Consider the following 24,666-nt stretch of genomic DNA (forward strand, 5'->3'; position numbering starts at 1 on the left):
CAGCCACCGCCACCAGGAGTCCCAATCCACACTACAGCTGCCACTCTGCCGACACCGGTCCAGCATTGTAGATGAAGAAGAAAGGAAGAAGACAAAGGAAAAAGTCTAATATTACATTGAGAAAATGATGCTGCCAGTCTGGAGTGGATGGGCTCCGATGAGCCCAAACCTATCTACTGTGCTGGCATTATCTTGGATAACAGTGGTGGTTTAATCTTTGGGTCACCAGTCTTAGGTGAGGTGAGAGATTAAGAAGGTGGGACCTTCATAGCAACCGTAGCCAATATGGGAATTGAACCCATATTGTTGTCAAACCAGCCATCAAACCAACTGAGCTAACCAATCCCTACAACTAAGGTAATGATATGGTGAAGATGAGAATGGGTGTGTAACTATGTCTTAGTTTTTTAAAAAGATCTATCCTTGTCTAGACTTTGGGATGGAATGCATTCAAAAATAGAATTTCATTTATTTAAAGTTTGGAGGTTATGATGCATTCATACTTAATTATTTTCGTGAGCTTGAGTTTGAAGGGTTGTGCATGATATTTCTTTAAGAGGCTGATGAAAGCACAGTGGAGTATCTTTAAAATAAGATATTTGTTGAAAGCCACATGCATTGTGTTATGACTAATCTCAGGAGAAGATGCCCAATTTGTTATGATGCTGGACATGATATCTCCAAATTGTTACACACCTGGGTGAGGAGGAAGGAACTGGCTCCCTTCTTTACCCAACGTCTCTCTTGCTTTGGTTGGACATAATAGATTTAGCACAAGGAATCCCTTCCCTCGTGGATATCTTACTCATTTTCAGTGTATTTATATAAGAACATAAGAACCAGGAGCTGGAGTAGGCCATCTGGCCCTTCGAGCCTGCTCCACCATTCAATAAGATCATGGTTGATCTTTTCATGGACTTAGTTCCACTTACCCACCTCTCACCATAACCCTTAATTCCTTTACTATTCAAAACTTTGTCTATCTTAGCTTTAAAAACATTCAATGAGGAAGTTTCAACTACTTCACGGGCAGGAAATTCCACAGATTCACGACCTTTAAGCTGAAGAGATTCCTCCTCAATTCAGTCCTAAATCTGGTTCCCCTAATTTTGAGGCTATGCCCTCTTGTTCTAGTTTCACCTGCCAGTGGAAACAACCTCCCTGCTTCTGTCTTATCTATTCCTTTTTTACTTTTATATGTTTCTATAAGATCCTCCCTCATTCTTCTAAATTCCAATGATAATCCCCGTCTTTGAAGCCTCTTCTCATAAGCCAACCCTCTCAAATCTGGAATCAACCTAGTGAATCTCCTCTGCACCCCGTCCAGCGTTAGCACATCCTTTCTTAAGTAAGGAGACCAAAACTGCATGCAGTACTCCAGGTATGGCCTCCAGCACCCTATAAAGCTGCAACATAACCTCCCTAGTTTTTAAACTCAATCTCTCTAGCAATGAAGGACAAAATTCCATTTACCTTCTTATTTACCTATTTTACCTGCAAACCAACCTTCTGCAATTCATACACAAGGACACCTAGGTCCCTCTGTACAGCAGCATGCTGTAGCTCTTTGCTTCCTGTTAGCTAACCAATCCTCGATCTATGCTAATACATTGCCGGTAACACCATGCACCTTTATCTTATGCAGCAGCCTTTTGTACGGCACCTTGTCCAATGCCGTTTGGAAATCCAGATACACGACATCTACTGGGTCCCTGTTGTCCACTGCGCTCATAATGTTTTCATAGAATTCCAGAAAATTAGTCAAACATGACCTGCCTTTCATGAACCTATACTGCGTCTGCCCAATGGGACAATTTCTATCTAGATGTCTTGCTATTTCTTCCTTGATGATAGATTTGAGCATTTTCTCCACTACAGAAATTAAGTTAACTGGCCTATAGTTCCCCATCTTTTGTCTCCTTTTGTAAACAGTGGCGAGATATTGGCTGTTTTTGAAACTCCTGGAACTGCCCCAGAGTCCAGCGAATTTTGGAACATTACCATGAATGCATTTGTTATTATTCCCGCCATCTCTTTTAGTACCCTGGGATGCATTCCATCAGGATCAGTCTACCTTTAGTTCCATTAGCTTGCCCAACACAACCTCTTTTGTGATAATGTTCGTGTCTAGGTCTTCACCTACCTTAGTCTCTTTGTCATCAATTACTGGCAAGTTACTTGTGTCACTGTGAAAACCAACACAAAATACCTATTCAATGCCCCAGCTATTCCTGTTATTAAATCCCCCTTCTCATCCTCTAAAGGACCAAAGTTTACGTTTGCCACTCTTTTTCATTTTATACATTTATAGAAACTTTGGCTATTTGTCTTTATTTTCTGAGCTAGTTTAGTCTCATAATCTATCTTACTTTTCTTTATAGCTTTTTTTCTGGCTTTTTTTAAAGTTGTCCCAATCTTCTAGTTTCCCACTGGTCTTTGCCACTTTGTATGCCTTCTCTTTCAATTTGATAGCCTCCCTTATTTCCTTAGACATCCTTGGATGATTACCCCTCTTCCTACAGTTCTTCCTTTTCACTGGTATATACTTTTGCTGAGCACTATGAAAAATTGCTTTGAAAGTCCTCAACTGTCCCACCATAGAGTCTTTGCTTTCAGTCTACATTAGCCAACCCCTCCCCCATCCTATTGTAGTCTCCTTTGTTTAAGCACAAGACCCTGGTATTGGATTTTATCTTCTCACTTTCCATCTGTATTATAAATTCAACCATACTGTGATCACTCCTTCCAAGAGGATCCCTAACTATGAGGTCATTAATTATCCCTGTTTCATTACACAGGACCAGAACTAGGATAGCTTCCTCCCTCATTGGTTCCATTACATATTGTTGAAGAAAGCTATCATGGATACATTCAATGAACTCCTCCTCAAGGCTGCCTTGACCGACATGGTTCGACAAATTGACATGTAGATTACAATCCCCCATGATAATTGCCATACATTTTTACAGGCATTAGTTATTTCTTTGCTAATTGTCCATCCCAGTGTGATGTTATTATTTGGTGACCTATAGACTATGCCTTTCAGTGACTTTTTCTTCTTAGAATTTCTAATTTTCACCTAAATGTATTCAACCTTATTCTCCGTAGAACCTATATTGTCTGTCACTACCGCCCTGATGTCATCCTTAAATATCAGAGCAACACCACGTCCCTTACCTTCCTGACTGTCCTTCCGAATAGTCTGATATCCCTGGATATTTAATTCCCAGTTGTGACCATCCTGCAACCATAGCTCCGTAATGGCTACTAAATCATACTCATTTATGATAATTTGTGCCATTAACTCATCTACCCTGTTTCAAATGTTACAAGCATTTAGGTAGAGTGCCTTTATGCTAGTTTTTATACCATCTTTTTGAATTCTAACATCTCTATTAATAAATTAAGGAACAGGTCCTCAAGGATTATAATCTCTGGATTACTACCCGTGCAAATTGGCATAGGGATAAGAAAATTAGGGAAGTAAACATGTGGCTAAAGGAGTGGTGTGGGAAAGAGGGGTTCCATTTCATGGGGCATTTGCATCAATTTTGTAACAGGAAGGATCTGTACCATTGGGACAGTCTCCACTGAACCGATCTGGAACCAGTGTTCTAGCAAAAAGGATAAATAGAGTGGTCACTCGGACTTTTAAACCAGTGAGATAGGGGAAGTGAAGGGGAAAAATGACAGGAAGTATAATGGTGGGTTTAACTACATTGAGGACTATGAAAGAAGTTAAGAGGAAGGTAAACTCAGGAGATATCATTGATGGAAATGTTAGAATTCAAAAAGAAGGTATAAAAACTAGCATAAAAGCACTTTACCTAAATACTGGTAGCATTTGAAACAAGGTAGATGAGTTAACGGCACAAATTATCGAGAATGAGTATGATTTAGAAGCCATTTCAGAGTCATGGTTGCAGGATGGTCACGATTGGGAATTAAATATCCAGAGGAATCAGACTATTCGGAAGGACACATAAGAAGTTAAGAGATGTGGTGTTGTTCTGATATTTAACGACGACATCAGGGCAGTAGTGAGAGATGATATAAGTTCTGAAAAGAAAAGTTAGCAAAAAGATAAATTAGTCAGTTTTTGGCCTGTCTATGATTAGTTAATGGTGGAATGTTATGGTTGTTAAGTTGGTTCATGCTATTAACATTGATCGTGGCCTTCAGCATCTTTGTTCTGCAAATTAGCTGAATGCAGTAGTCCTGTTTTCTTTTAGATGGTGGATTTATTGTGACTTGCTTCCATAAATCGTAATGAAAGAGAGACAGACTTTCTTTAAACTTGCTGTGAATGTTCTTCGGTTATGACCTTCGCAGTAAACATCAACCCAATAGAACTGAACAGAAGAACAGCACTCAGAAATCTGAGTTGCAGTTGGTTTTTTTAAGCCCTTCCACTGTGTATTTCTAGAATGAGATATTATATATATATTTTGCCAAGAATTACGTTTTTATATATCTTGTCCATATATGGGATATAACTCATAGGAAATAGTTTCTGCTAAGTTGGCAATGGTTGCCATTATCCTTGTAACCATGAGATTACAGTTCAGCTTTTGTATTGCAGTTCTTCCTTTGAAGTGTCTCTATCCAAAGTTCCTTGACAACCTCCAGATGTGACCTTCCATGCTGTCTTGGGATTGAGAAGATTCCACCCAGGAATTTTCCAGATAGTTTGGATTTATATCCTTATTTATATTTGAATTTACAATCCAAGCCATCTTTAGCTTGCATGTCCTTTTGAATGTTTTTAAATAAGAAATACTGTCTTCCTTAAAAAGTCAATATGCCCATAAATAATTTGGGACTATGATCAGTTGTCATGACACTTATGATAACTGCTTGTTTACTGTAGACATCTGCCCATCTTTACAACTATCAGGTTTTAACATCTACTTCGAAATTGTTTGGGATTTTGTTTCATGGCCAGCTTCGGGACAGAAAAGTGCTTCCCAGCCCAGCCTTCCTGTTTCTAGAAAACTCTTCTTGTCAGTCCAGTCTGGTAGCTAGAGGCTTGGTCCAGATTGAAACCTGATTATTGCAATGGCAAAGACCCTGCAGTCAACTGCTTGTGATTGGTGCCTTCATGCATAAGAACATTAGACTGTCAGCCATTCACATAGTCCACACTTTCTCCTTACTTCTTGCCTTCAAGAACTAACACTTATTGTTCCAAAACAATATAGAAAGTAACTGTATTCCTCCCCCTTACCCAGAATTTGTGTTTATATATGTTTTGAGTTATTTAGAGGAGTAAACTTATTTTCATAGACAAAATGAGTCTGTTAAGCAGTTTGCATCATCCTTGAATAATTTTTCTTGTAATAAATAAATAATACTGTGTTTATTAAAGAAACTGATTGATAGATCTTTTAAAGTCTAGTACAGAGGAAGTATATGATTGGCCATTTTGGGAACCGGATAAATCAATTCAATTTATGTTGTGGAGTAGGAGAATTAAAGAAAGACACTTCACTCCTCTTATCTTTGCCATAATGGTATATTTAGTTGTAAACTGAAGTAGTTCCCAAACTTCTGCATTCAACATAAGTAAATATTGCAGTGGAATATGGTGTTAATGATCCTTGGAGTATAACATTATCTGCAATCTAATTTAGAAAAAAAATTCTTTGGAAATTTGAGAGATGTAGACAAGATGAAACCTACTGAAAGCTAATCCAAAAGCAAAATGCTGTGGATGCTGGAAGTTTGATATAGAAACAGAAAATGTTGGAAATGCTCAACAGGTCTGACAGCATCTGCGTAGAGAGGAACAGAGTTAATGGAAAACGGTGAAACAGAGTGCCTGATAAAATATCATCACCTAAAACTTACTTTTTTTCTTCACAGTTGCTGTCAGACCCACTCAGTTTTCCAGAATTTTTTTATTCTTATTGCATAGTGTATTATACTTCTTGGTACTGATTTAACTATTAAATATTTTAATTAATGTATAGTAATTTTTAAAAATTATGTACTGACTTTTGAAACACATTCTTATAGGTCTGGGCTAATATTCAAAAGAACAGTCTCCCTATGAGTATAAATTTTGATGTCACAAAGGAAAATAATTGGCGACCATTCTTCACCAAGGGTTCCCAGAATTATGTATTATCTTCTGTACAGGTAGTTGATTCTGGTTTATCTGAAATATTAAAGTCAACATTATGGTTCATGATCTTGAAATAACATTTACCTGCTGATACACAATTGCCTGTTTTGAAACTGATTTTAACAAAGAGTATAGAACCAGGAGACATCGTCTCAGGGTAAAGGTTAGATCATTTAAGACTGAATTGAAGAAGAATTTCTTTACTCAAAGGTTAGTGAATCTTTGGAATTCTCTACCACAGACATTTGTAGAAGTTCAATGATCAAATATGTTTCAGCCAGAAATCAATAGATTCCTGGCTATGAAGGACATCAAAGGATATGGGGATAGCACGGGGAGGTGACTTTGAGTTTAGATGATCAGTCATAATATAATTGAATATGAGAGCAGACTTGATGGGCTGATTGGCCTACTCCTGCTTCTATATTCCTATGTACCTTAATGAAATAACTTTATTTGTATTGTTGTACAAAGAATATTTCAATTTGATTGATTCAGTAATATGAAGAAATTATTTTTATTAGATACTTAAATACATCTGTAACATATAATACTAAAATGTTTTCTAGCCGTCAGAACTAATCTACCACGTCACAGAAAGAAGCCTTGTTGATAAATTACAGAGCAGGTAGAAGCTATGTTTATTATTGTATTGTTTGAATACTTTTTCAATATACAAAACCCGGTACATAATCTTAAAGGTAAAAGCTCTACCTGTGTAGATAGGCAACCGGAATCAATGTAAGGTACAGAATAAATCTAAAAGAAGAAGCTTACAAAAATGCAAAAAAAAGTGAAAATTCAGCTAATTGGGAGAACTGTAAAAAGCAATTACTAGCTAAGGAAACATGGGCCCATTAAAGACAGATGCAAGTTATAGTGCAAATCAACATGCAGTAGTTGTCAGACTTGTTAAACAAGTACTTTGCATTCAATTCATTATCATAGTACACTACATATCATTTACAGTTGTGGCTATATTCCTGATAAATCCAACATCGAGCGAAATAACTTTATCAAGTTCTTGTTTCATTCAAAGGTCACATGCCTTACAAGGGTGGATGCTCTGAGAGAAGCTACCATTGCTGATCACTCTGTCACGTAATCCCTGAGGCCCAGTGTACATGCAATGCCTTGCATTCTTCCACTGGGGCCACCAAGGGCCACACAATGGGCCTCCTCAAAATGATGTTCCCATGCTTCGGGGGCGGGGTGGGAGTGCGGTTGGGGGGGTGGAGAGACCTTGCAGTATGCTACAGAGTTCACAGCATAATCCTTGTCTGTTGTGCTTTGGACAAATGGAGCAGACAACGAGGGGTCTGATGGACAATGAGGTTTTGTAAAAGCAGCAGGATTCTTCTAACGAGGAAGATGAGGGCATTGATTAGATGAAATATCACCTTCACCATGACAGAGCACAAAGCATAGCTGTAACAAACCAGGACTTATTTGACACTCACTCCTAATGGAACTGAGTTGGGTCATTCATTAACAGCAGACGTGCTGCTGCCATAAAAACAAGCAGCCAATGTTCATTGCCAAACACAATTGCAAGCTTTTCGTTCGTTCTGTTTTGGCTTTTCCTGTTGGCTAAAAACGTTAACATTACAAATAGTTGGAAGACTTCACAACATCTAATGCTTCCACATTCAAACACGATCAGAATTGATGCTACAATGGGCACTCGAGAAAGAGTAACATTCCTCCAGACATCGTTCTAATATGGTGTAGCACTGAGAAATGAAAGTCTCCCTAAATTCATTCTTATAGCTACAGTTAAAAATGACAATCAATCAGACAGATGATGATGTAAAATGAAAATATATTTACAAGTGTATTTACAAATTTACTTGAACTGTGAAGGGCTATTACTTGCTTGCAGCACTTGAACTGGTGCACAGCTGAACTTTGAATATGGTGCTCGTGGAATGAACATTGGAAGATGCCCACACTGGTGAGCATTTCTGCCACTTTAAGCTCAAGATAGTGCATAAAAAGCACCATGAAAGACTGCAGTATACTTAATAAGGTCAAAAATGAAAACTTGTATGAGCGAAGCTGTTAGAGCTCGCAGAATGTAATCCTTGATGTACCCTCAGGCAGCATCTTGCATTATTTTCTTTTCTATATTAGAGTTGAATTGAACTTTTTGGAGGGATTTCTGCTGCTGGACTTAGAGAGTTATGACCATATCTTACCAAGCTCAATGCATTACCTAACTGCTCAGTCCCTGTAGTGTTTGTCACATTGGATTCCGGTCCCATCTTGCGATGTGTTGTTCCTGACTCAACTTGACACTCAGCAAATATCTGCCAAAAGACCAGTATCTCTTGTGGCCATGTCATCTTTGAAAGGCTGCTGTACAGCTGGACGTGCATTGGCATTCTAAAACTTCCCTAATGCCACACAGCTTATGAACATCTCAGAGAAAGGGAAGATGATTCAGTGATTCTCTGATAAGGGACCTGGCGGTCCTGGTAGAGAGACAGTGCAGAGAAGGGCCATGCTCTTCCTGGAGGATCAGCAGAGGACACCACCATACCCTAGCTATCATTATAGCACTTAGAGATATGAATGTAGGTTAATTTATAGATTATGTTGGCTAAATTGCTGTTGCATAGATAAACTTTTCTGTTAAAAGCTGGCCTTTTTGCTGAACTAAGCCTGAAAAATAACATTTATCTAATGGAGAAATCTGATGTTAAATACACAATTAATCACTTAAACAAATCAACGTATTGGTGCGGTAACCCATCCTTGAGTTGAATGTTTAAAACTTTTCCCATGGCTAGTGAACTTTGGGTTGTTTCCCTCCACAAAATGACATTTGGAATGAGAGGACAGGCTGGGCTTGTTTTCAGTTGAGAAAAGCAAGGGATGATTTGATTGAGGTTTATAAGATCCTGAATAGTCCTGAAAGGTTAATGTGGAAAGGATGTTTCCTCTTGTTGATCAGTCAACAACTTAAGAGAACTGTTCTAACATTAGGTTTCACCCTTTTAGAACTGAGACGAGGAAAATTTGTTTCTCTCATAGAATTGTGCAACTTTGGAACCCTTTGCCCCAGAAAGTGGTGGAAGTAGGGCCATTAAATGCTTGTAAGGCAGAGATAGATAGATTCTTGTTATGGAACAGAATCAATGGTTATTGGGGTTAGATGTGAATGTGAATTTTGAAACACAAACAGATCAGCAGAATGGTTATAGTGAATGGTGGAGCAGGCTCCAGGATCTAAATGGCCTACTTCTAATCCTACCTCTTGGGTTTGTACAGATATTTTATTATGTGCTTTATTCTCTGCTTATTCATTGTGATTTAGAATTGAATGGGCATTGAAGAACAAAATCATGGAATGGAGAGCTCAGCACCCCACGCGATGGAACCGTTACTGCACTGGAGTGTTTCAAAATTTTCTTCCACTACTCGAACAAAACCTTGGTCGCTCAGTGAGTGAAGAACAGAGCACAGGATTAGAGAGTTTATTAAAAGAATTCAAGGTTCGTGTTACCTCTTAGAACATATTAGTTTTTCAATTAAAATTCTTCTCATCACTGACTTATCAAACCATCAATACAACAACATATATGTGTATAGCAGTTTTAACCAAATTAAACATCCCAAGACGTTTCATAGGAACATTAGAAAGATGTGACATTAAGGTGCATGTGGAGACAGCAGTCCAGGTGACCAAAAGCTTGGTTAAGGTCAGCAAACACGAAAGCCATGGGGAAATGGGACTTGGTGTGAGTTAAGACATAGACAGCAACATTTGGAATGATCTTAAACTTATTGAGAGTAGAATGTAGGAGATCAGGAGTGCATTGGTGCAGTCAACACTGTATATTGACATAAGCATGAACAAGGGTTGCAGCATAAGATGCGCTGAGACAGGGGAAAATTGAGCAATATTACTGAAGTGGATATAGGTGATGTTAGAGATGTCATGAATTTGACATTGGAAGTTTATCTTAGGATCAAATGAGAAATCAAATTTGTGAACGGACTGTTCAAACTGTTGCCAAAGGGAGAGATAAAGTCAGTATTAGGGGATGGATACAGCAATTACATTCGAAATTCTAGAAAATTAATTGGAGGCAAATTGTTTTAGAATGTGAATGTGAATTTTGAGCTAATTAACCTGAAGACTTCCAACATGAGTTATGAAACTGTTTCCTTTTTAGTTACCTGGTATAACATGATTGTACAAATTGATAACAACCTCCATCATGTTGTGTGCCACTATCACCGTGCTAAATGGGACAGACTTTGCACAGATCTAGCAACTCAAGACTGGGCATCAATGAGGCGCTATAGGCCATCAACAGCAGCAGAATTGTACTCCAGCACAATCTGTAACCTCATGGCCCAGCATATCCCCCACTCAACCATTACCATCAAACCAGGGGATCAACTCTGGTTCAATGGAGAGTGCAGGAGGGCATGCCAGGAGCAGCACCAGGCATACCTGAAGATAAGGTATTAATCTGGTGAAGCCACCAAACAGGACTACTTGCACACCAAACAGCGAAAGCAGCAAGTGATAGACAGAGCTAAGTGATCCCCAACCAACAGATCAGATCTAAGCTCTGCAGTCCTGCCACATCCAATCGTGAGTGGTGGTGGACAATTAAACAACTCAGTGGAGGAGGAGGCTCAACAAATATCCCCATCCTCAATGATGGAAGAGCCCAGCACATCAGTGCAAAATATAAGGCTGAAGCATTCGCAGCAATCTTCAGCCAGAAGTGCTAAGTGGATGATCCATCTCGGCCTCCTCCAATGGTACCCAGCATTACAGATACCAGTCTTCAGCCAATTTGATTCACTCCATGTGATATCAAGAAACATTTGGAGACACTGGATATTGCAAAGGCTATGGGCCCTGACAACATTCCGGCAATAGTACTGAAGACTTGTGCTCTAGAACTTGCCAATCCCCTAGCCAAACTGTTTCAGTACAGTTATAACACTGGTATCTACCCAACAATGTGGAAATTTGCCAAAGTATGTCCTGTATACAAAAAGCAGGACAAATCCAACCCGACCAATTACCCTGTCAGTCTACTCTCGATCATCAGTAAAGTGATGGAAGGTGTCATCAATAGTGCTATCAAGCAGCACCTGCTCAGCAATAACCTGCTCAGTGACGCCCAGTTTGGGTTCTGCCAGGGACCTGCTCCTGCTCCCGCCAGCTCCTGATCTCATTACAGCCTTGGTTCAAACATGGACAAAAGAGCTGAATTCCAGAGGTGAGGTGAGAGTGACAGCTCTTTATATCAGGGCTGCATTCGACTGAGTGTGGCATCAAGGACCCCTAGCAAAACTGGAATCAATGAGTATCAGGGGTCAAACTCTCCGGTGGTTGGATCATACCTGATACATAGGAAGATGGTCATGGATGTTGGCGGTCAATCATCTCAGCTCCAGGACATCTCTGCAGGAGTTCCTCAGGGTAGTGTCCTAGGCCCACCAACTTCAGCTGCTTCATCAATGACCTTCCCTCCATCATAAAGTCAAAAGTGGAGATGTTTGCCAGTAATTGCACAATGTTCAGCACCATTCGTGACTCCTCAGATACTGAAGCAGTCCATGTTCAAATGCAACAAGATCTGGACAATATCCAGGCTTGGCCTGACAAGTGGCAAGTGACATTTGCTCCACACAAATGCCAGGCTATGACCATCACCAATAAGAGACAATCTAACCACTGTCCCTTGACATTCAATGGTGTTACCATCACTGAATCCCCCACTATTAACATTCTGGGGGTTACCATCGACCAGAAACTCAACTGGATTTACCACATTAACACAGTGGCTACAAGAGCAGGCCAGAAGCTAGGAATACTGCAGCAAGTAACGCACCTCCTGACTCCTCAAAGCCTGTCCACCATCTACAAGGCACAAATCAGGAGCGTGATGGAATACTCCCCACTTTCCTGGATAAGTGCAGCCCCAACAACACTCAAGAAGCTTGACACCATCCAGGACAAAGCAGCGCACTACATCCACAAACATTCACTCCTTCCACCACCGACGCTCAGTAGCAGCAGTGTGTACTATCTACAAGATGCTCTGCAGAAATTTACCGAAGATCCTCAGACAGCATCTTCCAAAACCATGACTACTTCCATCTAGAAGGACAAGGGCATCAGATATATGGGAACACTACCACCTTCAAGTTCTCCTCCAAGTCACTCACCATCCTGACTTGGAAATATATTGCCGTTCCTTCACTGTCACTGGGTCAAAATCCTGGAATTCCCTTCCTAATAGCACTGTGGATCAACCCGCAGCAGGAGACTGCAGCGATTCAAGAAGGCTTCTCAAGGGTAACTAGAGAGGGGCAAGAAATGCTGGCTAGCCAGACACGCCCACATCCCACAAAATGAATAGAAAAAAAATGCGGTATGGTATCTGGACCATTAATTTTTTGTGGCCATGAGGGAAACATCTTCTCAGCATTTACCTATTAAACCCCTTAAGAATCCTATACGTTTCAATGAGATCACCTCATTTTTTCTAAATTGAGTAGTATGCCAACCTGTTTAGCCTTTGCTCATAAGACAATCCCTACATTCCAGGGATCATCCCAGTGAATGTTCTCTGAACTGCCTCCAATGGAATGATATCTTTATTTAAATAAAGGTACCAAATCTGTTCACTGTACTCCAGATGTGGTCTCACCAGCACTTTGTACAGTTACAATATTCTATCCTTGTACTCCAATCCCTTGAAATAAGGGATAACATTCCATTAGCCATCCTGATTACCTGCAATACCTATGCGATAGCTTCCTGTGTTTCATACTCAAGTATCCCCAAATTCCTATATATTGCAGCCTTCTGCAGTTATTCTCCATTCAAATAATTTCACATTTTCACATATTATACATCATTTTCCAACTGTTTGCCCATTTACAGTCAGTCATATAGCGCAGAAACAGACGCTTCTGCCCAACTCATCCATGCTGACCAGGTTTCCTAAACTGAACTAGGCTCATTTGCCTGCAACTGGCCCATATACCTCTAAACCTTTCCTATCTATGTATCTGTCCAAACGTCTTTTACATGTTGTAATTGTACTTGCCTCTACCACTTTCTCTGGCAGCTTGTTCCATATGCATCACCCTCTATGTGGAAAAAGTTGCCTCTCAGGTACCTTTTAAGTCTTTCCCCTCTCACCTTAAAAATATATCCTCCAGTTTTGGAGTCCCCTACCCTTATCTATGCCCGTCTTGATTTTATAAACCTCTATAAGGTCATCCCTCAGCCTCCCAAGTTCCAGGGAAAAAGGAGTCAGCCTCTCGTTATGACTCAAACACTCCAGTCTTGGTAACATCCTTGTAAATCTTTATTGCACCTTTTCCAGTTGGATAACATCCTTCCTATAGCAGAGTGACCACAGTTGTACGCAGTACTCCAAATTTGGCCTTACAAATGCATATCAATATCCCTCAGAAACTGTTTGTATCACTCTCACAACTCACAACCTGCCTTTCCAGCTATTTTTGCATCATCTGCAAATTTGGCTATAATACATCCATTTCCTTCCTCCAAGTTATTAATATATATTTTAAACATTTGTTGTCCCAGCACTGATCCACTGGTTACAAGTTGCCAACCTGAAAAAGAACCACATTTCCACACTTGCGGTTTACTGGCAATTAGTTAATGCTCTATTTTAATAATATACTACCTCCAATATCATGGGCTTATCTTATGACTTAACCCTTTGTGAGGTACCTTGTCTTCTGGCTCCTACTGGTTCCCTTCTATCCACTTTAGTTGAGACTTCCTTGAACAACTGTAAATAAATTCTTCAGATGTGATTTCCCTTCCATGAAGCCATATGACTCTCTTGATTAGATTATGATTTTCCAAATGTTCTGCTGTTATTCCCTTAATAATTGATTCTGACATTTTTTCCAACAACAGATGCTAGACAAATCGGATATAGTCATCTACTCTTTGCCTTCATCCCTTTCTGAATAGGGGTGTCACATTGGCAACTTTCCGATTCTCCAGTACTTCTCCAGATTCAAGGCGTTTTGGAAAATTACAACCAATTCACCCAATATCTCTGTAGCTACTCCTTTTAGGATTCTAGAATGCAAGCCATCAGGACCAATGGATTTATCTACCTTTCACCTTATTAGTTCATCTAATGCTACCTTTCTAGTGATGGTGATGGTACTTAATTCTTCCTCTATATTCTTTACTATTAATAGGGTGTTTGATGTATCTTCCATCGTAGAGATGGATACAAAACATCTGTTTAACTCTCTGCCATTTCTTTGTTCTCGATAACTACCTTTCCAGATTCATTTTCTAAGAGGCCTATGCTCACTTTATATATACTCTTTTCCTTTTTATATATTTGAAGAACCCCTTATTGTCAATTTTTATATTTCTCTTGTTTGCCCTTGTAGTTTATTTTCTTTCTCTTTATTGTCTTTTTAACCCTCCTACGCTGGATTCTGAATTTATCCTGGTCTCCAAGGCTACCGCTGGCTTTTGTTTTCTTATATGCATTTTCTTTCAACTTTATACTCTCCTGACCTTCCTTAGCCATAGTTGGTCTATCTTGTCTTAAAATCTGAGGGTCATGAATTACCTCCTTAAATGTTTGACACTACTTGCTTACTGTCTTTTCTGCTAATCTATCTGTCCAGTCACCTTTAGTCCTTTCTTTAAGTTAAACACAATTGTTTCTGAATCAAGTTTCTCACACTCAAACTGAAAATTAACTTCTATCATGTTATGATCACTACTTCCTAGGAGATAATTTATTGACTCTGTCATACCCATCACCAGATCCAGGATTGCCTGTTCCCTGGTTGCCTCCATGATATATTGCTCTAGGAAACAATCCCTAATGTGCTCTCTGAATTCATTGTCGTAACTACTCTTTCCAACTTAATTGACCCAGACAACATGAAGCTTAAGTCACCCACAATTATTGCTCTTTTTTTTAATATGCTCCCTTTATTTGTTGTGGTTTTTCCTTATACTATGGCCTTATTTGCCTCTCGCTGTTGTTTAGCCTTTCCACTGAATGAATTAATTAATGATTTTATTGTCATGTGTATTTTACAGTAAGTGTACAATAACATACAATGAAAAATTTTCATATTTCACCACTATTTGCCATCATTTTGAATAATTTAAGAGAGTCCATCAGTCCTGAGCCAGCTTATCACCATCAATGAAGCCTGCAGCACCATCCCCCCTCCACCGCTTTGCACCATCTACACTGTACCCAACCAATGTCGAAGTCGCTGATCCTCAAGTGCCATCTTTCACTGCTGGATTGAAACTCCTCTGCCACTGCCTTGCCACAGCCTGTGCCAGACTGTTTTTGCATTTATTGTTTTGCATCTTTCTTTTATTACCATCCTGATTTCTCTTTCTCTTGTTACCCTACTTAGGTTCCCACCCCCCCTTGTCCTTGCCATTCTCATTTAAACCTGCAGCAACCAAATGAGCAAATACTTGCCCTTGGACGTCAATCCCAGTCCTGCCCAAATGTAATCCATCCAGAATGTACCCACCTCTCCCAGAACCAGTCCCAATATCCCAGCAATCTGAAACCCACCCCTTTGCACCATGTTTCTAGCCACATATTCAACTGATATATCCTGCTACGTCAAGTCTGACTTGCACGTGGCACCGGTAGTAATTCTGAGATCACTACCTTTGATGTCTTACTTTTCAGCTTGCTTCATAACTCCCTGTATTCTACTTTTAGGAGCTCATTTTTTTTTTACCTATTAATACAATGTATGCCATGACCACTGGCTGTTCACACTCCCTCTCTGGAATGCCATGCAGCTGTTCTGAGACATCATTGACCCTAGCGCCAGGGAGACAACATGCCATCCTTCAGAAACCAAAAGAACTGAGGATGCTGTAAATCACAAAAAAAACAGAAGTTGTTGGAAAAGCTCAGCAGAGTCTGTGAAGAAAAATCAGAGTTAACGTTTCGGGACCAGTGATGCTTGAGGAGACGCTCAACCCAAGACATTAACTCTGATTTTTCTTCACAGATGCTGCTGGACCTGCTGAGCTTTTCCAACAACTTCTGGTTTTATACCATCTTAGACTCTCGTTTCTGGCCACAGAAATGCCTGTCTATTCCCCTTACAATTGAATCTCCAATAACTGTTGCACTTCCACACTTTCTCCTCCTTTCTCTTTCAGCAGAGCCAACAATTTGAAATGAATTTGGCTGTTACTGGTTTCCCCTAACAGGCCATTACCCTCAGCAGTATTCAAAATGGTTTATCTGTTTTGCAGGGGAATAGTCACAGTGGATTCCTGCACTGCCTGTCTAGTCCTCTCACGTACTTAGAATCCAAGAGCCCAAACTTGCAGTAAATGACATTAACACATTTTCCACAGTTTACATCAGAGTATGAGTGCTTGGTTTGTGCAGGTCAGGTAAAGCATATGAATTGGAAGGTTGAGTATTGATTTAATTGTGGAGAATAGTAAATTGAAAAAGAGTGCCTTGCCCTAATAGGCTTTGCATGTAAATGAATCAATTAGAAAACACAGGTGATTTACTGGTGGCAGTTAATGGATGAAAAAAATATCACAGGTGGTTTGGTGATAGGAAAAAAATGTGGATGAGGCTAGTGTTTGTATGATATATAATTTGAAGATGACTCACCTGCACCCACAATTTGTGCCAGATTATTAAACTTCTTTCTTCAATGCGTTATGTTTTTGGAGCAACACTTATAGTATTCACCTCTGATGCTGCTTGGCCTGCTGTGTTCATCCAGTTCTACACCTCGTTATCTCACTTATAGTATTCACTTTTGCTGCTACTTGTTTTCACTGCATCCTGATCATTTACTACTCCATATTGTCTGAACACTGAATGCTTGCTCTCGCATGTTGCTCAAAATTATCACTGCTAGCCTGAATGTGAAATTCTACCCTTACTTCTTACAGCCACAAAGCACCTTTCTTTTAAGATCAGTAGACTGTGTTTATGTTGTGCTAGTCACTCAGGGTATCGGGCTGCCTGCTGATGCTTGTACCCAAGGTGCAGGGCAACTAGCACAGGTTGCACACAGCAGTTATTTAAAAGAGATGGGCAGCAACAAAGAACAGTTTCAAGTTAATCTGTACTGTGATCCCTGTATTCATTTTTGCATGTCAGTAAAATTCTTTGCCATGGAATAACAATACACAAGTGAATGATAGAATTATAGAAAACCTGAATGAGAACTAGGTTAGTAAACCATGTGCAGTATTTGGTCCTCCCTACAGCGACAATGCTGAAGCTTAGAAGGTGCAATGTTTATACATTTGGGTGCTGCACATTAGAGAAATCTCAAGGATTTTCCATGTGTAAAAGAGTGACTTAATGACCCAATACTGGCCTCTGTGGAGTTATTTCAGTGGCGATGACAGTAATTCGCTCGCAACAGTCATCTTTGAGTTGACATAAGCATTGCTTGCATCATTGTTATTTGGGAAGCTTGACTCGTTTGACCCTGCATATAAGACTGGGCCCAGTACGTGGAAAGAATGCATTACTTTTTCCAGGCAAATTACATTGGGGCAGATGAAAAGCAACAAGTAATTCTCCTGTCAGCTTGTGGACCCACAACGTTTTCAGTTATAAAGAGCCTAACTTTCCCTGAGCCACCTGACACTAAATACTTTCAACGACCCCAAGCTTCCTCTAATTCTGAGATGCTATCATTTTTATTCGGCAATTTGAGCACCAGGGAAATCCGTATCAGGATTTTTAACTAGGTTAGGATGACTGGCAGAGATATGGTTTTACCCTTAATGAGATGCTCAGAGACCGCTGGGATTAATGATGTAACCATGCAAAAGTGCCACTTAGCTGAAGCCCAACTGACTTCAAACAGGCACTACAACTGGCTTTATCATTGGAAAATGTGCCAAATGGAGCATACGAATTGCAGGGTATTCCGATGGACATCCTAGCCAGTCCAACTGAGCTTGGGGAACACCACTCGGGTGAAGGCAATTGCACAGCATCACTCATGACATAGCTTGAACAGAGGAACTTTGGGTCAGCTCACAGCAAAACCCCAAAGTAAAGCCAAGCCTCAGCCAAATGGTTATAATTTTCTTTAGGATCTAGGCTAAAAAGGCAGTGTAGTTGCTGCCAGAATGTGGACCCGAGACAGCAAATGTGTCCCACTAGACCTAAATTGAGCAAGAGAGCTTAAAGGCCAGTATCTGGGAGAGTGTACACCCTGGAAAGTCCACTTACATCTGTTTGGAGTAGTTAAATTGCTTAACAAGATCCAAATCAGAACCAATCAAAATAAACATTTGGTTAAATGTTCACCCGGTTCTAATGGAAGTCAGTACCAGTGTGGCTGTTTCCATGATTGCAGAACCATTCATTAACAAAATTTGCTCTGGATCCCAACCCTTAAGTTTGCACAATACTTCAGCTAGACTGAGAACCTGTATCAGGGAACCTTTACAGATAAATGATACAACTTCAGTTCCGGTCTGTTATGAAAAGCAGCTGGTTCAGTTACCATTGATTGTAGTAGGCCCAAACTTGATGGGGCAAAATTGGTTGAGAACGATTCACCTTGATTGGCTCAGCATTTTTCGATTAGAAAATAGCTGCCTGAATAAAGTCCTAATTAAATACCTGGATGGTTTTCAGGATGGTCTAGGGACTATCAAAGGAGCCAAGACCACCTTGCATGTTGACCAGGAAGCAATTTCACAATTCTGCAAGGCCCACCTAGTGCCATTTACCTTACAGACAAAAGTAGAGGCAGAAATCAGAAAGCTGGAAAGCAAAGGAATCATCAACCAGTCCAGTTTGCAGAATCAGCAGCATTAGTCTTACTGACTGCGAAGCCTGACAGGTCAGTTTGCCTTTGCAGAGATTTTAAACAAATGGTAAACTGCTTTTTGCAGCTGGATAAATACCATTGCTTTACATGGAGGATTTATACGCAAAGCTAGTGGGAGTCTGCGCCTCATGAAGCTGGACATGAGCCATGTGTACTTGCAATTTCGGTTAGCTGAGGATTCCCAGAAGTATGCTACAATTAATACCCATAATAGTTTGTACCAATATATGAAACTGCCATTTGGGATATTGTCAGCCTGTGCAATTTTTCAGCAGATGATGGAGAATGTTTTACATGGTCTATTGTCTGTCTCCATTTATCATGCGAATTACAGGGAAGACTAATAAGGGGCACTCTGAGAGCTGGCTCCAAGGGAGCTGGATAGGTGTTAATGACTTTCCATGTGTAAATAAAGGGTGACTTGGTGACAGGATACTGGCCTCTGTGGAGTTATTTCAAGAAACACGTAGAAAGACATTTGGGTACGTTTCAGTAGAACAATGCAGTGTTAATCAATAAGGTATGTTGCAAGACTGTGGAATTCACTTCCAAGGTTGCGAAAACAACTAGATCAATAATCAGATTCGATCAAATAGATAAATGAAGGGAAATTGCTTGAAGGGATAGAGCAAGTTGGATAAGTGTGATCATACATATTTGCTCACACAATGTAAATATTAACATGAGCCAGCTGGACTGAATGGCCTACTTCCATTTTGAAACATATATGTATTTCATTCACAACTTGAATTAAGTACTTTAGTTTTCTTTAAGTACAAAGTTTGTGACGAGATTATATACTAACTTGAATAAATATAGGTTTGCATTATTTTATTAATCCAAGTTTTACAACAAAACTACTGGGTCTCCATAACTATCTGTACATGATATGCAAAATTTCAACTGATTGTTGCAAAATTGAATGGTGTGTAGGTCATCACCTTATATTGAATCTCTCTGCACATTTAATTTATTGGATAAGAAGAAATGTTTTGATTCACGAAGTATCTAATTTAGCTGTCAACTATGGCAATTTATTATTTTTCTTGTGCTCTTCTACAGGTTTCTGGATTTCCTATTCAGATGCGCTATTCAAATTTGCAGACAATATTTGATAAAGTCTACAGTACTGGTATTCATAATATAGAAATCCCTAATGTGGAGTTTGCTGTTGCAGTGTACATTTATCCATATCCTAACAATGTACTATCAGTGTGGATCTATGTAGCATCTTTGGTACATGATACATAAAAAAAACTCACTTTGCAATTTAGAAGATATACTTGTGTTTAGTTGTTAAATACTTCTTTTCTTCTTTTGCAGTCTTTATATTTTGTCTTTCTAACTGTCTTGTTAATATTTAATCCCTGTTAATTGAATCTATATACTTAGGAACAGGGAAGGCCATATGATCCAAAAGTTGCTGTGATTTTTGATAGATTAAACCCAAATTCTTATGCACTATACTAGTTCAGCTGATTTTTACACTCTACTTCATTATCTTTCCTTTATCTCCTTTAGCAGATTTATCAAACACTTGTTCACACCAAGTCCTGTCGTCAAAATCCTGGTTAACAAAGCATGGGCAGAATGTCACCTCACCCAGTCTGGAGGCGGAGGCAGGGGAAGTCCATTTAACTGAGCAGGGAGAAGCAGATCAGAGACATTTTCAATAATATTTAGGGCTACAATACCTATAGATAACCTTTCTGCTTGAAAGCCAATTGAGGCACTTATGTGGGCATCCTGCTGTAACTGATATTTTGACCAGTGGTCAGTGGAGGCCACATTATGTGTGCCACCAGCCAGGTAATGCCTGCAGTCTTTATGACTGACAGGGAGGTTGTCCCCTCCTACCAGGAGCAGTTCATGCTGAATGGAGAGATCTGCTGCTTTACAGTCTGAAATGGGAAAATTGATAATGATAATGAAATAGCAGGGCAATCAAATCACTACTTTTGTTCTGTCTTCATAGAAGAAGACACAACAAGCTTCTTAGAAATATTTGGGAATTCGAAGTCTTTTGGGAAGGAGAAATTGAAGTAAATTATTATTAGAAAACAAATAACGTTGGAATAATCAATGGGAGTGAAAGCTGATAAATTCCCAGAGCCTGATCATTTACATGCCAGCACACTAAAGGAGGTAGCCATGGAAATAATATTTGAATAGGCTGTCATCTTCCAAAGTTCTGTACATTCTTGAACAATCCTGGCAGATTGGAGGGTGGAAAATATAACACCAGTTTTTAACAAAGGAGAGAGAAAGTAAACCAGATATTACAGACTGCTAGTTTAACATGAATAGTAAGGAAAATGCTGGAGTCTATTATAAACAGTGTGATAAGAGGATGCTAAATGTAACATCTGTATTACACTAAGGCAGCAGAGATTTATAAATCATGTTTAACGTATCTACTAGAGTTTTTTTGAGGATGCAACTAGTGGAATAGATGAAGGAGAACTAGTTGATGTGGTGTTTTTGAATTTTCAGAAAGCTTTTAATAAGGTCCCACATAAGAGGTTATTGTGAAACATCAGATGACATGAGATTGGTCGTAATATACTAGTGTGGATTGAGAATTGGCCAGCAGTCAGGAAACAGAGTAGGAATAAATGGCTCACTTTCAGAATGAAAGGCAGTGACAAGTAAGTTACCACAAGGATCATTGCTTGGGTGATTTTGATGAGGGAATAAAATAGAATACCAAGTCTGCTGATGACAAAATTAGGCAATAATGAAGAAAACGTAGGGGTTCAGGACAATTTAGACAAGTTGAATAAATGGGTAAATAGACAGTAGATACTGAATAACATGGATAAACATGAGGTTATTCACTTCGCTTGGAAGAAGTGGCAGAATATTATTTAAATTGTGATAGATAAAGGCTGATGTACATAGGGACCTGAGTCAGTCACTGAAAGCAAGCATGCTGGTGCAGCAGGCAGTTAAGAACGCAAATGGTTTGTTGGCCTTCATTGCAAGAGAGTTTGGGTACAGGAACAAGGAAGTCTTACAACAGCTCTACAAGGCCTCACAACGCCAGGGACTCAGGTTCAATTCCAACCTTGAGTGACTGTCTGTTTGGAATTTTGCATGTTCTTCCTCATGTCTGCATGACTTTCCTTCAAGTAGTGCTGGTTTCCTCCCACCGTCCAAAGATGTGCAAATAAAGTGGATTGGCCAGGGTAAATTGTCCATAATGTCCAGGGATTGTTAAGGCTAGGTGGGTTAGCCATGCAAAATGTGGGGTTATGGGGATAGGGTGGAGAGCTGGGTTTGGGTGGGATGCTCTTTGGAGGGTGAGTGTGGACTTGATGTGCTGAATGGCCTCTTTCTGAACTTTTGGGATTCTATGATTCTATGATTCTATGTGCCTGTAGCTGTAGGATGATGTATCTGAATATGGCTGTAAATACTTATTGGATATGCAGATTCAGGCAACAAACATCTGGTAGAGATGCTAGAATCTATGCATGACTAAAGTTAAAGGTGGAGGTGTCCAGCTACATTCTATCAGCACATGAATATTTGATTGCCTCCATGGAAAGGACAGTGGTTGTTTTGGAGAATGAGGTCCAGCAATATGCGTAGTTGTTGGTGGATATGAGCTGATTTCTTTCTTTCATTACTCTAGTCTATGCAATAATAACTGAGCGAGAAGGACTTGAGACATCTTGACTGCTCGTTCCAGAATGCCACTCCTCTTAAAGGAGTCAGGGAAGTATTGTTGCACACTGACAGGGAGGAGGAGCTCCAGCAAAGCATTCCAGGCACTCCACCTGTGCCCTGTTGTTCCACCTTTCCTCTTCCAGTGACACCATGTTCAGCAAATCAAGCCGAAGAGCCTTAATCTCTACCTGCTCAGGAAACTCTCAGCAGCCCACAACCCTCTAAGCCTAGAGGAAGGACACCAACATTATCACAGTGAATAGGGCTCAGCAGTCAGTGGGCTATCTCACAGCAGCTATGAAAGTCAAGATGCACTGAGGTGCGGTGGGAGGAAAAGAAAAAAATAAGGAGTTCTAAAGGGCACAAAAGTGACACAACTTTTAAATTACTATATAGAAAGAAACATAATTGCAAATATGTGTTTTTTACACTTTGAACATATTTGTTACATTTTATTTTTGTTTCTAGTTTCTTTAACCGTTGTGTGAATTCAAAGGTTTTGGAGTCATCTCCTATCCGGCTGACGTGAACCTATAAGGAACCTACAGGTGCAACATTTATGAAGTCACATGTCAGTCTGGTCTGTATGATTAGTCTGACATTTGCAGACTTAAATCTTAAGGAGACTGTGATCTGGCACAAAAAGCAGATCGTGTTCACACAATTATCATCCCTCTGTTGAGCATTTTTGTAGCTGAGTTGTTGCATGTTTTGCTGGTGACAGCCACAACAGGCATTTCCTTATTTGTGAAATGTGAATGAGACATGAATATATCAGTGCCAAATAAAAAGCATATATGACATCCAATGTAGCAAACAGATGGACTTGCTCCTGTCAAGGGACTGCAGCAGTTTTCCTTCCACTTGTCTAAGGTCACAGGAATGTAAAGTGTTATTCAGGTACCATATTGCTCCTGGTATAACAGACAATGCAGTGTTACCTATGTGGAACATTTAATGCAAATGGGATGTGTATTACTTTAGGTACAGAATTACAGTACTAGCAGTACTAAGTTGAAAATGTAAAATTCAATGTAGCCATTAGAACATGACAATGAAGTAAAAACATATGGGTCAATGAGGGAAACAGGGTTTCCAGCCAACAAAGGATAATAAGTCATATGGCACAGAAATACTGCAGTGCTTCAGTTGGCCTGGAACCTGATGTCAATGATACACGCATGGTCATCTCTTAATGTCATATCATTACCCTGGCACCTGCCATTGTAGCTTCACTACTGCCTCTTCCTCCTCATCATTAAGAATACATGTGGCTCCACCATCTCCCACTTTACAAATTCAGCTCCACTTTACAGAGTGGTATTGTGCAAGACAACATCCTGGCTGCTCGATCTGGAGAGTCCTGAAGTGCTTTGCCTCAGCAGTCCTAGCAGTGGAACCTCATCTTCAGTAGTCCAAAAGTCTACTTTACTGTTGCCCTTGTTGAGGCTGGGCTACATTGGATCTGTCCTCGGTGACATTTTTGTACTAGTACCATTAGCCAAATATTCTCTGGTTACTCCCTGTCATCAACAAGCCGTCATGTAGTTGTTGGGGTGGAGCAAACACTGAGAAGCTCTTGGGCTGGTAAAACCTTGGACTCCACTCACCCACCATGGTGAGGCCCACCCTAGAGGGCCTCAGATGAATTCTTGGTTGATAAATCCAAATGCATGGACAATGGAGCATTAACCTGGGAAATGGGACCCATGCCAAGACATGCTCCCTCAACTACTTTTGAGATTCCCTCCATCACTCTAAAAACATTCAAGAGACACTTACCTTGGTCCCAGAGACATTCCATCCTTTTCAGGCATGACAGTCTACTTGGGACCCTTAAAGTTTCACCCACATCATCTTTATTCCTTCTATCATCCCTATGTTTTCAACAGTCATGCTTGAGTTTCACAACATTGGCCCGTTACAGAACTCTTCAGAGTGCAACCTTTGCTCTTCCCACAATCACTCTGAACATAGACTTATGATACAGTCCAGTA

General features: G+C 39.9%; 1 protein-coding gene across 1 annotated transcript in view; it reads left to right on the top strand.

Annotated features, from left to right (window-relative positions):
• LOC109922808 (protein CC2D2B-like) overlaps positions 1-24,666 on the top strand; it is a 158,169-nt gene that overhangs the window by 128,303 nt on the left and 5,200 nt on the right. Inside the window, exons 31-34 of the mRNA XM_048609173.1 lie at positions 6,019-6,141; positions 6,697-6,755; positions 9,447-9,624; positions 20,060-20,233. Of these exons, the coding sequence (XP_048465130.1) occupies positions 6,019-6,141; positions 6,697-6,755; positions 9,447-9,624; positions 20,060-20,233 (534 nt within the window). The remainder of the gene's footprint in view (positions 1-6,018; positions 6,142-6,696; positions 6,756-9,446; positions 9,625-20,059; positions 20,234-24,666) is intronic.

This window comes from Rhincodon typus, chromosome 20 (genome assembly GCF_021869965.1).
Source record: "Rhincodon typus isolate 14 chromosome 20, sRhiTyp1.1, whole genome shotgun sequence".
In the NCBI taxonomy this organism is placed as follows: domain Eukaryota; kingdom Metazoa; phylum Chordata; class Chondrichthyes; order Orectolobiformes; family Rhincodontidae; genus Rhincodon; species Rhincodon typus.